A 13,835-nucleotide genomic window follows, 5' to 3' on the forward strand; every position below is an offset into this window, starting at 1 on the left:
AATACTAAACACATTAAAGCATACCTCTGAAGTTGTGATTCCCTAACTAGGGAATTACCAGCATTCTGACTGGCTGAATGTATTTAATAGCACATGTACTCTGAAGAGAGAAAGACTATTAGAAGATACTTTTCACCATAAATGTGGAAGGCATGTATTTCTGCCATGTTTTAGAGTATACATACCTTGTGAGTTTGAAACCTTCAAAGAAACGTGGTTTTTGGTCTTCTCACAAATGCTGACAGATTAGTATGTAACTTTTCCTTGTAGATATTACAAAGAAACAGGATGGACATTTTGATACACCACCACATTTATTTGCTAAGGTAAGAAGTTTTTATAAGAACCCTCATTTGTAAATTAGGTTTGAAAGAGGGTTGTGGGTTTTTTCCTAACATTATGGAAATCACAATTACATTTGTTCACGTAAAAGGAATTAAGACCTTGTGATCCATAGGTGTCACAACTATTGATTATAATTTTTCTTAAATTCTCTCTGTTTGCCTGAGTTCTCTCTATTCTCTAACGGAAGTTTGAGTTATAATATTAGGTAGGTAGGAGAAGGCATTTGATATTTTCATCTGATAAGTGTTTTCAAATTGGTAATATTTTAATTGTTAGAATGATAACATTTGTAACAGTGGCTGTGCTTTCATGTAATTCTTTAGGTAAAAGAAGTAGACCAGAGTGGGGAATGGTTCAAGGAAGGAATGAAATTGGAAGCTATAGACCCGTTAAATCTTTCCACAATATGTGTCGCGACTATTAGAAAGGTAAGACTATAGGTTTTCAAATTCAGAAATGCAACTGTAAGAATTGGGTTTAAGGTAATAGGAGAAGGAGGCCCTTAACATATTCATTCGATTCCGGTGCCTGGGTGGCTCAGTGGGTGAAAGCCTCTGCCTCAGGGTCTTGGGATCGAGCCCCGCATCAGGCTCTCTGCTCAGCGGGGAGCCTGCTTTCTTCCCTCTCTCTCTGCCTGCCTCTCTGCCTACGTGTGATCTCTGTCAAATAAATAAACAAAATCTTTAAAAAAAAAAAAATACTCTTTCTGACATAAAAGGTATGTATCTTGACCTTCACCAGGGGGAAGGATACTAGTAAAATAAATTCCAGTTTTCATATCAGTGTTTTTTAGAGCTTGTCAAGATTTTCATCTTGAGTCTGCTGCCTTTATTTATGGAGCTGTATATCCTGAGTTAAAGAATATTTGAGTTTACTTCCTGGTCAAAGCTAATCCAATACAGAATTGTAACAAGACCAAGTTTATCTTCAGCTTCCTGGTTTTTTTCGTTTTGTGCCTTTTTTCTTCTTTTGATAATACTTTATTTCTTTCTTTTTTCCTCTCTCCTGAAGCTCCGTTTATGAAAGGCTTTAGAAGAGTTGTTCTTGGGCTGCCTGGGTGGTTGTGTCATTAGGTGTCTGCCTTCAGCTTGGGTCATGATCCTAGGGTCCTGGGATCTAGCCCCACATCGGGCTCCCTCCTGGGTGGGAAGCCTGCTTCTCCCTCTCCCACTTCCCCTGCTTGTGTTCCTGCTCTCACTGTCTCTCTCTCTCTGCCAAATAAGTAAATAAAATTTTAAAAAAAGAAGAAGAAGAAGAAGACTGGTTCTCAATTCAAGTAGGCATAAGAATATGAATACCCTGGGAAACTTAAAAAAAAAAATAAAAGTGACTAGACCTCTTAAGTGTCTACCCCATCCCTGTTCTGATTTCATCAATCTGCTGGGGGGCCCTGGTATTGACTTATTTTTTTTAAGTCCCCAGGTAATTGTCCGTTACAGCCATAAGAACCACTGATCAGAATCTGCTTATATAAGAGCATAGCTTGAATTGTTATTTGCATTTCAACCCAGTTTAAAGCCTTGAGCCAAAAGAACTAAAAACAGTAATGATTGTTGCCATGTCCCAGGCTCAAGATCACACAGTTAGATGAGACCTGCTCCAAGCTTTTGTTCTTCTCTTTACCTGACTAGTGATCAGAATCACCCAGTATGATTTAGAGCAGATCTCTGGAGCACCTGGGTGGCTCAGTTGGTTAAGTGTCCAACTCTTGGTTTCAGACCATGATCTCAGGGTCATGAGATTCAGAGATCATGATCTCTGGGTCACGTCAAGCTTCATGCTCAGCACAGAACCTGCTTGAGGTTCTCTTCCTCTGCCCTGCCCCCACATGCATGCACTCTCGCTCTCAAAATCTTTAAAAAAAAAAAAAAAAGATTACCTTTAAAAATAAATAAATATATAAATAAATAATAGATTTCCATGACCTACTCCAGACTACTCAGTCAGAATCACAAGAAGTATTACACAATAATGTATTTGTTTAAAAAAGATACAGTTCTCTAGGTGATTCTGTTAGTCAGGTTTGGGAACCAGTGCCATTGTACCATGCTCTGTTGCATGAAATGGAATGAAGTGTCCAGTGAGTATAGCATCAGACTTCACTCAGGAATTGCTTAGTTAATACTCGGCTGTGCTAGGTTTGGTCTGGACTCTTAAAAGCTTACAGTCTTGTAAAATAAGGTAAGATACATGAAGAGAAGTTTGTTTGAGGATCGACTGTGACTTAAGAAAGGTACACAGTACTGAAGGAATTCAAATAAAGGAGAGATCACATAGTCTCAGAGGAATCAGGTAAAGCTCTATAGAAGAGAAGGTATTTGAAAACGTCATCTTGAGCATTGGGAAAAACAGCCCCGCAGAGATGCAGGGAGGAAACTGTAGTGGAAAGAGGGTGTGACCAAAAGCATGAAGATAGGAAAGCACAGGCCAGGTTTGGAAGAGACAGGTCATTCACACAGTACACGTCAAACGAGTTGCACTGGGGGGCGCCTGGGGGGCTGAGTAGGTTGAGCGTCTGACTCTTGATTCTGGCTCAAGTCGTGATCCTCAGGATCATGAGATCAAGGCTCGTGTTGGGCTCCACAGGCAGAGCCTGCTTTTAAGATTTTTTCTCCCTCTCCGTCTGTCCCTCCCCTGCGAACGCGCTGCTCTGCCTGCCCCCTCCCCCAAAAATACAGGTTGTGCTGAGTATTCTGGCCAAAACTTCTGTTACATAAGGAACAGAAACCCACTCAGGTTAGCTTTAGGAAAGTTGCCCTGAGGCCAGGGCAGTCTCATAGACATGCAAGGATGCAGGAAGAGAACCAGAAAGCCGTAAACCCAGTGCAATTCTCTCCGCCTCTCAGGGCCTCTGTCCCACCTCTTCTCTGCTCTTTCACTTTTGTGGGTGGCTTCTGCTCACTCAGTCTCCGTGTGTGGCTGCTGGCTCCATTCTCTGTGACGGGCTTCCAGCTCCAGCCCCTGACTTGACAAGTAGTTTAATCCTAATCCCCAGAGAGAGTCTAGCTGAGCCCAGCCTCTGGCTCGGTCCTCTAAGTTAGATACTAGTCCCCACTCTGGTCAGCTGTAGTTGGAAAAGGGGAAAGGAGTCCTATTGAGTGAGGGTAGCCCTTTCCAAAAGTGTAGGCAAGGCTGTTAAACTCAAAGAGGAAGTTCACTGGGTACATATCCAACATAGTAGAAACAACTAGGGAAAAGGGCACTTTGGGATAGAAACTAAAAGATAATGTGGAACCAAGTGAGGCAGGCTTTGTTTTGGTTTTTCTTTTTTTAAGATTTTATTTATTTATTTGAGAGAGGGATAGACATGAGCCGGCGGGGGTGCGGGGGTGCCATGGCCATGGGAGACAGAGAAGAAGGCTCCGCATTGAACAGGGAGCTCATTGCAGGGCTCAGTCCCAATGCAGGGCCCAGTCCCAATGCAGGGCTCGATCCCAGGATGCTGGGATCACGACCTGAGCTGAAGGCAGATACTTAACCAACTGAGCCACCCAGACACCCAGTCATGCAGGCTTTGAATATGTGGTCAGGTCCTCTGAGCTTTCTCTGGTGAACAGAGCTTCCTGATGTGAACAGAGGTCATACCAATGAAATGTTAAGCTGTGTAAGACGGGAACTGTCCAAAGAGGAAGGCTGAAAGCAGTTCTCATACCATGTAGTGGAAAGAGAGTTCATGGCACAGATAGAAGGAGGAGTCGTGGGACCTGGTGCTTGCTCACCTTTAAAGCTGGCTTTGACACCCTGCATGGACATGTGCATGTTTAGCACACAGGGAAAAGGCAGGACTAAGACCTTGCAAGGGATACAGACTTCCAGCAGACCTGGAGAGGAGTTGTGGGCGTGGAGGTTGATTACTGAAACAATTGTGTAGATGACGTTGCCAAAACAGAAAAGGGCCAAGATCAGAAATGTAAGGGTTGGAGGTAAAAGGACACCACCAACAGGAACAGGCAGTAGACTGTAATGTAATGAGAGTCTGGGAGAAACCGTTTCAGAAAGTTGAGAGTAGTCAGCAGGTGTGGGAATACTTCAGGGACACTGAGGTTTGAGGAGGGTGCGAGTTGGAGGAAAGGTACTTGGTCACCCTCTGGTCAGACTTGGTCACTGGTGATTTTAGCATTCTAGAGGGATCAGGACAAATCAGACCGCAAAGACATATAGTACACACCTGCAAGTGGGTCTCTGAAGTGTCTAGGAGTTCGTCTTACTGTTCTTGTACCTTTTCCATGTTTCAAAACAAAGTATCTTTAATAGCTTAAGTGTAATGGAAATTGGGAGACGTTAGAAGATAAGAAATAGTATTTTTGGAGAAAAGTACCAGCGGTAATAGGACAAGATAGAAAAGTTTGTCTTGGGGTGTAGGGTACCACGTCTTAAAACAGGGGAAAAGAAAGGAATATGGGAACCCTTGCACAGGGTGACCTTAGTTTCTGTTAGAAAGGAGCATGGGTGTGTGTAGCATAAGAGAGTTAAAACAGAGGCATGACAAAGCTGGAAAAGGTTTGGAAAAACTCCTCTGTGTGCTAAATCAGAAGAAAGAAGTAAAGTTATGATGAATGGAACTTCAAAGCTCACCGAGACAGGACAGTTAAATTGGAGAGGAGAACTCAGCCTTGTTTCATGGGGCCACAGCAGCCAGCACTTTACCCACTGGCAAAGGCACAATTTGTCCTAGACCTCTGAAGTCACTTCTATGTAACCCTGCTTTTGTTCTGGTACACGGTGCAATCTACAGAGGTTTTTCATTATCATTTCAGTTAGTAACATAATTCAGTGAAGAAGCGTTTTTCACTTTGAAGAGACCATTATGTAATAGATTTTCCTTTCTTTTAGAATGTCAGTTTAAAGGGTTGCTTTTATAATAGTGGTATCTAATTTCACATACCTGGAATTCTCTTAATTTAAAAGGTGCTGGCTGATGGATTCCTGATGATTGGGATCGATGGCTCAGAAGCAGCAGATGGATCTGACTGGTTCTGTTACCATGCAACCTCCCCTTCTATTTTCCCTGTTGGTTTCTGTGAAATTAACATGATTGAACTTACTCCACCTAGAGGTACTTCATCCTAATATGTACACTGGTTCTTCATCCTTACCTTCTTTTTACATGGTATCTATTTACATCATTTAACCCAGCCCTGAATTTGGTGCTGTGTGAACCTACGATATGTGCTTATGTGTAGATAAACGTGCATATACACAAGAGGTGTGGGGTGCTCTGAAAATATAAAGCACTGTATTCTAGCTAGCTTTAATAAATTATATTAGTATAGAATTTTTCCTGAACATCTATACATTTTATAATATGAATTGGTATTCTCCAAGCCCTATTGAGATGGTGAGGTAGGTAATTGCACACATAAACTTTTGTTAAAAATAGATACAGGCTAAAGCCTTTGAGGGAAAGCAAGTTTCCATCTTTAGAGTATCATGTGACTCTTAAAAAAAAAAAAAGGCATACCCTTAAATATCTCTCAAGGCATAACCAGTGTCTTTCCTAATTTCAGTATCAGAGCCTTGGGTTTTTCTCTTAAGAAAAGAAGGGGGGGAAACTAAAACAGAGGTCTGTAAAAATAGTATTTCCCCAACCAGTTTTCTTTCTTGGAAAGACAGAAAAGTATCACTGTGAAGTATGAAATGCTAGATTGTCCTAAGTCTAGGATTTTAAATGCAAAATTCTGGAACTCTTGTGGTAGACAGGAGAGAGACACTTTTGAATTAGGTGCGAAAGTGCACCTATGTCTGTCTAGAAACAAAAGAAACATGGAGGAATGGTTGCATTTGAATATATTAGAGCAAGAGTTAAAAGTTTATTATATAATCTAAAACCTGAGCTCTCAGTGTATACTAAGTTTTTATCTACATTTTAATCTTTCACTAATTTTAAATGAACTGCTAGTTAAATGAGGTGTGTTTTTCAGGTTACACAAAACTTCCTTTTAAATGGTTTGACTACCTCAGGGAAACTGGCTCCATTGCAGCACCAGTAAAACTATTTAATAAGGTAAGTTGAAATAATGGCATAATAATTATGTGGAGTTTTTTTGATGCCTCGCAAATGCAAATCATTGTTGATCAAAGTGTCTTTGCTTTGCATTAGAGTTTATTAATGGAGATTTACATAAACAAATATACAGTAATAAAACAATATATTTTCTTTACCTAGGATATGAAGCTCGTTTTCAAAGTTGGCTTCATTTTTAATCTGAGTAAAATAGAAATGAATACATTTTCCAACTAGTTTCTTATGTAACTTCACCTTCATGTGTTTTTTTTTAATTTTTAAATTTTTTTATTAACATATAATGGATTATTCACCTTCATATGTTTTAATAATTAAAGAATTTTTTAGGGATTTTTAGTTTATTTAAATTGGGCTATTTGGTTACGTTGCTTTTTTTTTTTTCCCCCCCTTCTTTCTTGGTGATAGTGGACTCATGCTGCCTTCTTTTCACCAGTGGTAATGTTTTGCTTCTTCTATGTCAGGATGTTCCAAATCACGGATTTCGTGTAGGAATGAAATTAGAAGCAGTAGATCTCATGGAGCCACGGTTGATATGTGTAGCCACAGTAACTCGAATTATTCATCGTCTCTTGAGGATACACTTCGACGGATGGGAAGAAGAGTACGATCAGTGGGTAGACTGTGAGTCCCCTGACCTCTATCCTGTAGGGTGGTGTCAGTTAACTGGATATCAGCTACAGCCTCCGGCTTCACAGTGTAAGTTGGTATACAGAAAAGGTGTCCTTTTGTAAAAATCAGCAATTCTCCAGAGGACTGTTTCACATAAGTCATCTTGTGAGCTCACAGGACAAGAATATACCTTTGTCTGATTGGTTGCCAGGTAAGGTCGTAAGACTGAACAACGCTATCACAGACTCAGACCATGGGTACCACAGCAGTGTGAACCCAGTAGCCAGTTACATAATGACTCTAGACAGAAACACCATAGTAAGAGCAACCTCCAAATGCAGCTAGACTTGTGTTAACAAGTTTGAAATGATAGGCTAAAATGTATTTTACAGAATAAGTGCTTACTGAATAAATAATGGAATCTGTCTGGTATCTTGGATTTTACAGGAACATGGTGCCCTTATTTTCAAAGCATCATGTACTTTTATAAGCATAATGGTTTTTGGTAAAGATAATTCGTCTAAGTTGTATTTAGAGACGTGTGCTCAGAGTGCTTATCTGGTACCAATTTTCCTTTTTATTTTTCAGCGTCAAGAGAAAGCCAATCAGGTTCTTCAAAACAGAAGAAAAAGGCTAAGTCCCAGCAATACAAAGGACATAAGAAAAGTGGGTCACCACATGGTGTTTATATACATTTCCTAAGCTGTTAACCAGTTAGGGTCACAGCATTCTCGCACAGAAACTAACATCCCTTGTGAGAGCCGGTGACTGTTCATTATGTATTTTGCTTAAAGGTGCAGTATGCCATAAAAGGCAAACCTCAGTAATGAGAAACACTTCTATTAGTGGGCAGGAAAAATGATCACCGTAATATTTTAAAACATGTATGGTGAAGAAGAGAGCACAAATAGTTCTCGAAATCATATGTAAACCTACTGAAAATTAATTTTTTTAATCTTTTTTGTAAAACTTAAAAAAGGGAAGCACTTGATATTTACAGTGACTTAGAGCCTAAGAAGCCCATCCTTACAAATCAAAACTCTCCTTCTAGAATAAGATTTTATAAGAAATTCAAGTTGGTGGCTAACAAAGGCCTAAAAATTTTTTTCTAAATATGCTTTCTGTATTATTTTTTACCTTACGATGAATGGTTATTGGCATTAATAGTCAAAATAATATAGACTATATTGATAGCCCTTAATTTTTACTCTTTTAACATCTTTTTTCCCCCCACATAGGAAGCCACAGGTTTTTCTCTTCATGACACTCCTCATGGACTATTTCATTCTGAGATAAGATTATTTTTATATAAAGATACTTTTAAAAGTAAAGAGTACATTTAAGGGTTAAAACTAAAACATATTTTTCCAGCTGACTTGCCATATGTTCAGATAAGTTTTAATCTGTCTCATTAACCACCAAGAGACTGAAGCAGCATGAAGAATCATACATACCCTTACTTTCTCATTACAGTCACTTGTTTTATAGTTGCTGTTTTTTTCCGCACTGGGGGACAAAAAACTTCTACCAGCCACTACCATGGTGCTCTCGTGTCCTTCCAGCATGAAATTACGTCCGCCTCAACACTGATAACCTCCAGGCCTTTCTCTCACTCTTTCTTTTATATCAGAGATACAGGCCTCCCGTTTGTCCAGTTGCTTTTCCCACTAGCTGCTTGTCAGGTTCGATACTCACCTGAAAGAACTCTAGAGAACATTGCCAGGCAGGCAGATCGAAGCAATCCCCATGCCTCCGGAAACACGGAGGAAGAATTCACATGGAGGCTCTTGTCAGTGGACTAGCCATAGCACACATGGTCACTAAGCTTTCTGTGAGGTTGGATAGCACAGGCTGTGTTAGCCCGCCTTTTCACTTTCTGTTGGGCAAGACTGAGATTCAGAATTTTCTTTCCAAGATGTTGCATTAAGAACATTTATTATTACATGACATATTTTTTAGAAATATCTGAGCATTGGGTACACATGCCTCCCTCACATTCACATGCCTCCCTCTGTGTGACTTTTGTGGGTTTGTTTCCACCTTAAGGGGTTTAACGATTTTGAATTAATTGGGCCAGGCACATGGGAAGAAGTATGAAACTAAAGAAATGATAGTATCAGTATGCCAGTTTATAGGGACATTTAATGGTACCACATTTCTTGATTAGTTGGGGAAATGAATTTATGTGTAAATATACCGTGTTCTTTAACTGTAATGTTTTGTAATAGCTCTTAATATTATGGCATCATCTCATGCCTTTAAATCGTTCTTTGGGCATAGGAAGGAAAAGGACAGTAAGCCCACAGTCCCTTATTAGAAACCCTTGGGACCAGATGTGTTTTGGAATTCAGAATTCTTCAGATTTTAGGAAAGTACAGCATAGCATATATCACATAACACCCCTTCCAGACTCTGGCACATTTTCTGAAGCAAAATATATGTAAATGTTTACATTAAGTGGGCCAAATAAAGATTAAAAAGAGTATCACCAAGTGAGGTCTGGTTTTGTTGCCGAAGTTTTATAGGAAAGCTGAATTTTGGAATTGAGGATAAGGAATTACAGTGCCATATGAGTGAAGAAGCAGCAGTCTTCATTGTAACTCCCTGTTCCCTTTATTGTTTTTGTATAGCTCACCATATAGTTCATTAGACATTTTTCCTGCAAAACTTGCCCAAATAAGAAAGAATTTGGAGTCCATAAATGTAATTTATCCATTGCATGCAGTATCATTAGCAGATCAGCCACAGACTCTTCTTTTTAAGTTTGCTTACAGATTATTGTATTCGGGCTCTTTGGTTTCATCTTCGGGCTCCTCAGTCTTTTTGTACTCAAAATCATCCATTGGTGTGTTCTTTGGTAGTGTTGCTTTTTGTTTGGTTGTTTTGCGTTTTGTTTTGTTTTAGCAGAAATAGTTGATTGGCTTCATTGTTCCAGCTTGTTTTGAAGTGATCTGTGTTCATGCTACAAAGGGATAATCATTGACCAGTGCTTTTGAATAACGACAGTGTTCTGCCAAGAGAATCAGATAGACAGTTGCGTGCGTGTGGTCTGTCCAATATGAAAAGCCTTATTTTTTTTCAAGGTTTAGTAATTCGAGAGCCGGAAACCCAGCACACTAATTTCTGAACCATCTTTAGGGGACTGTTTGAAGCAGTAGAGAGCTGGAGATCCTCCTTGGATTTTTACCTCTGAGTGTGTCATACATTAGGAAAAGTCTAAATGATTTTTGCTGCATGTGATTTTGGTTCGGCAGTTGAGAGTTGAATGTGTACTCACTACTAGCTTAGTCTCCAGACCATTTTACAGAAGAATACTGTCTGACTTAGATTTATCTTTTAGTCCTGATTTCGTGAAGCGTAATTTCTGATTGCTCTTGCTTTGATCGTTCATATGCTCTGGAAGAAGACAGATATAATTTTTAGTCCCAGAGGTATGTAAGTATCCTTCAGCTTTCAGCCTGACTAACGCAGTATGTTGGCTCAGTATTTGCAAAGTTTAGAGTATTTTTTGCTGGTGAAAGCATTGTATAAATCTTCAAAGGCTTATATTTGCTTATGAAACTATGACCAAAAGGTGTTTCAAAAGAAATTAGATTGCTTAAGTACTTGCAGGCAACAAGCTTTAGATTTTAGAAATGCTTTTCAGAGTAAGAATTGTGTTTTCTAAAAGACTGGATTGTAATCCGAAAGGTAGGAGAGCACATTTCATATCAGTAAATCCTGCCACCTAGATAATACATTTTTTCAGCCATTTAATTCTCCCCAAAAGCCAATCCTTTCACTTTATATGGCAGTGAAATGCTACCCTACAAGTAGGGTTCTAAAACTTTCTCTCTCTTCCATTGGATTTTCAGCCTCCTTCAAGATAAAATTTTCTTGAAGGAAGTTAGCCTGCTATTCTCCACACTGAATGTTCTGGGGGTTCATTTTGCTTTGTTGTATTTTATTTCATTTTATTTTTTAAGATTTTGTTTTTAAGTAAAAAAACTTAAACTGCGAGTTCGGGCCCCATGTGGGGCCCGAACTCGCAGCCCCGAGGTCAAGAGTTGTAGTGTGCTCCACGGACTGTACCAGCCAGGTGCCCCACTTCGTTGTATTTTAAGTTGATGTAAGAGTCAGGAACCAGGATTCCCAGGCTCTCAGAGACCAGAAGTAATCTCCCCCATCATTCACCCTGAACATACACACCCCCACACGTACACACCCTCACAGTCCTTGTTTCCCGAAATGCAGACCTTGCATAGTCGGTTCTCTTTCCAGAGTATCCTATGCAACACAGTCTTTCCTAGTTGTAATGCACTTTTCTTACCACACATGTAAGTAAAAGCTTACTTCAGTTTGACTTGATATTTAGAGAGGAAGATGCCAGTTGGGAAGAAGCCTGTCAGTTTGTCGAGCCTGCCCATGACAGGTGGGGTGCGGAGGAGCTTCTCTGGTGACGAAGAGTTGACTCCTCCTCCATATCGAACCCTTCCAGCACAGACAGCCCCAGAGGCCTTCCCACCTCCCAGCACTAGCCGAGAGTTCAGTCCCAGCCTCAAAACAGGTAATAGTCCCCTCCGCACCTCAGGTACTACAGGGGTTGAAAGTCTGGGCAGGGCGGTGGGAGACAAAGCATGGTCCGGCATGACAGATGCTGACTCATTAAATTTTTCTTTTTTTTTTTTTTTTTTTTTTTTTCAACTAAAAACTTCATCTTCACTAGTCCTTGGGAGTCACTTCACTGAAGTTGAATCATCAGGGAGGGATTTTTATTTTCTTTTAAACCACTTCTTGAGCCTCACTTTAAAGTAAAGCTCATCATTTCAGTTGCTGGAATTGTGAGACAACTTGTAGTGTTCCGTGGTTTCATTAAATTAGTTGAACATTTTCCATTGCAGAATTCCATGTGGTGTGACCTGGGGGAGAAGGACACCACGAGGGATCAGCCTGATTAATCAGACCCAAAGATGAGGCTTTTCGTCTCTCACTCACTAGGAAGGATGTGTTTTGTGTTCCTGTGGAATTTGGGGTCTGGTGGTAACCCTGTGACCACCACTGTAGTTGAATAACGTGAACTTGGACCTAAATACTTGTATAATTTTGGTGTTGAATTTGAGTAAAATTTCATAACTTCATGTTTCTGTATTTACACCGATTTAGTAAGTGACATTTAATTTGAATTTAATTGATCTGGCCAAGCTAGTACATTGTAAGGAAAACTGCAAAAGGTTTAGCCCTTCGTAGTTGCTGAGAGCAAACGTGTTATCATAGAGTACCCGAGAGGCTTCCCTTGCATGTGATGAACTTCAGGAGTGAGTCGGGAGAGACGGCTTCACAGCCTGAGTCCTACAGGCCTTGGCATGTGTTCTGCTCTATCCTAGCTGTTGCTTTTAAACTCGGTGGTTTTATTCAGTCGGCGGTCTTCACAATGCCTTTTGTGTGTTGGAAACCCTGATGGGACTTGATACTTAGCTCTGTTTTCTTCTTCCTCTGTTTGATAATGTCTTTATGTCTGAAGTTTCTTGGGGTTTTGGCTTTTGTGGGGTATTTTTGGCTTTTTTTCATGGGTGTGGATTTTGGTTTTTTCTTTTGGTTTTGGTTTATTTTGTGGGAGGAGGTTGGGGGGGGTGGTTTGCCTTGTATTCTTTAGCTTTTGCCTCCCTACCAGTGTATTAGGTCATCTTCATCCTTCCTAGTCTGTCTCTCTGAAGATACTCTGATATCCTTATATCTAGAGGAAATTACTATGCCTTTTTTGTATTAAAAAAAATAGACTAGGACTGCAAACTTAAGTTTATCTGCTCCTGGGTGGAAAAACGTTCAAAGTCTGAAGAACATTTCAGTTTCTCTTGTTTGTCTCTGATTTTGTTTTTGTACTTGTTATTTATGACATACTCTTCTTTAACCTAAGTCATTAACTATAGATATTGTGAGCTCTGAATATGTTTGAATTTTTATTGGGTGTTAGGTGTTTTCTTTAAGCATTGGACTAACTTAGGTGTGTGTCAGGTTCTGTGAGAGGTTACTGATTTATGTAAAATAGAACTTCTAGGATTGGCAAAACCCAAGAACTCAGAGTAGACGCGTGGGATGGAAACCAGGGGGTCTCCTTGATGCCCTTCTTCCACTGGTGTCTGTACTGCAGCCTCAGCTGGGGGCACATCTCTTGGGACATGGTGTGATCTTTCTCTGCTGAAAGTGTGTGGGGGACTGCATTCCTGTCTTAACTACCTGAAAGCTGCAGTTTCATTAGCCACTGAAAATTTATTATTTCTGGACTTCCCCAGCTAGGAAAATATGATTTCCATTAGCTTATCTCTTGAGATGTTAGTGAGTAGAGCCCACAAAGTGACTTCCTTTTAAAAAACGGTGCTCAGGAGATGCACTTGCATGGAAGTTGGCATTTTATTTCATCCATCATTCATTGAGAATAAGGCCTGGAAAAGAGAAATGATTAGTCTGAAGACACCAGACAGGCTTTATTTTAGGTTCCATGAACAGTGAAACTTTGCATGAAAGCATTCTACATCTGAGTGAACGGTTTCACCTTTATCTTAAGTTACTTTATTTTAAGCACATTGTTTCCATATTTTAACATGTGTAGAAGCATAATCCAGAAATTCATTGTTAATAGTAAATGCAAATAGTTTCAGAACTGTTTAGAATCTCAGCTTACCTTTCTTACATTTCAAAAAAAAACAAAAAACAAAGTAACATCGGTTTGAATGGAACGTGTTTGGTCTTGAAGCACTGGAGTTCTTTTCTCATTCATATAGCCATCTGACCATCCTATAACAAGATACTGTTTCAACCAACCTTTTATCGTGGGTACTGCACCTTTAATGACCTTGGGTTTTTCTTTCCCATGTGTTTA

The 13,835-nt window shown here is 39.9% G+C and overlaps 1 protein-coding gene across 9 annotated transcripts in view; it reads left to right on the forward strand.

The window, feature by feature from the left end:
- The window catches only part of MBTD1 (mbt domain containing 1), a 66,780-nt gene that overhangs the window by 49,142 nt on the left and 3,803 nt on the right, over positions 1-13,835 (forward strand). For 3 of the 9 annotated variants that reach the window (XM_032872030.1, XM_032872031.1, XM_032872029.1), the window contains 9 exons: positions 271-326; positions 669-773; positions 5,254-5,401; positions 6,267-6,349; positions 6,832-7,066; positions 7,568-7,645; positions 11,334-11,525; positions 11,685-11,769; positions 11,860-12,511. In XM_032872030.1, coding sequence (XP_032727921.1) covers positions 271-326; positions 669-773; positions 5,254-5,401; positions 6,267-6,349; positions 6,832-7,066; positions 7,568-7,645; positions 11,334-11,525; positions 11,685-11,769; positions 11,860-11,932 — 1,055 coding nt within the window. In that variant the 3' untranslated portion in view covers positions 11,933-12,511. Of the gene's footprint in view, positions 1-270; positions 327-668; positions 774-5,253; positions 5,402-6,266; positions 6,350-6,831; positions 7,191-7,567; positions 7,646-11,333; positions 11,526-11,684; positions 11,770-11,859; positions 12,513-13,835 lie in introns of those variants that run through there. The other 6 variants (XM_032872032.1, XM_032872033.1, XM_032872036.1 and 3 more) reach the window with 5 other exon arrangements.

The sequence above is a fragment of the Lontra canadensis genome, unplaced genomic scaffold, assembly GCF_010015895.1.
Source record: "Lontra canadensis isolate GAN:19392208 unplaced genomic scaffold, GSC_riverotter_1.0 scaffold43, whole genome shotgun sequence".
In the NCBI taxonomy this organism is placed as follows: domain Eukaryota; kingdom Metazoa; phylum Chordata; class Mammalia; order Carnivora; family Mustelidae; genus Lontra; species Lontra canadensis.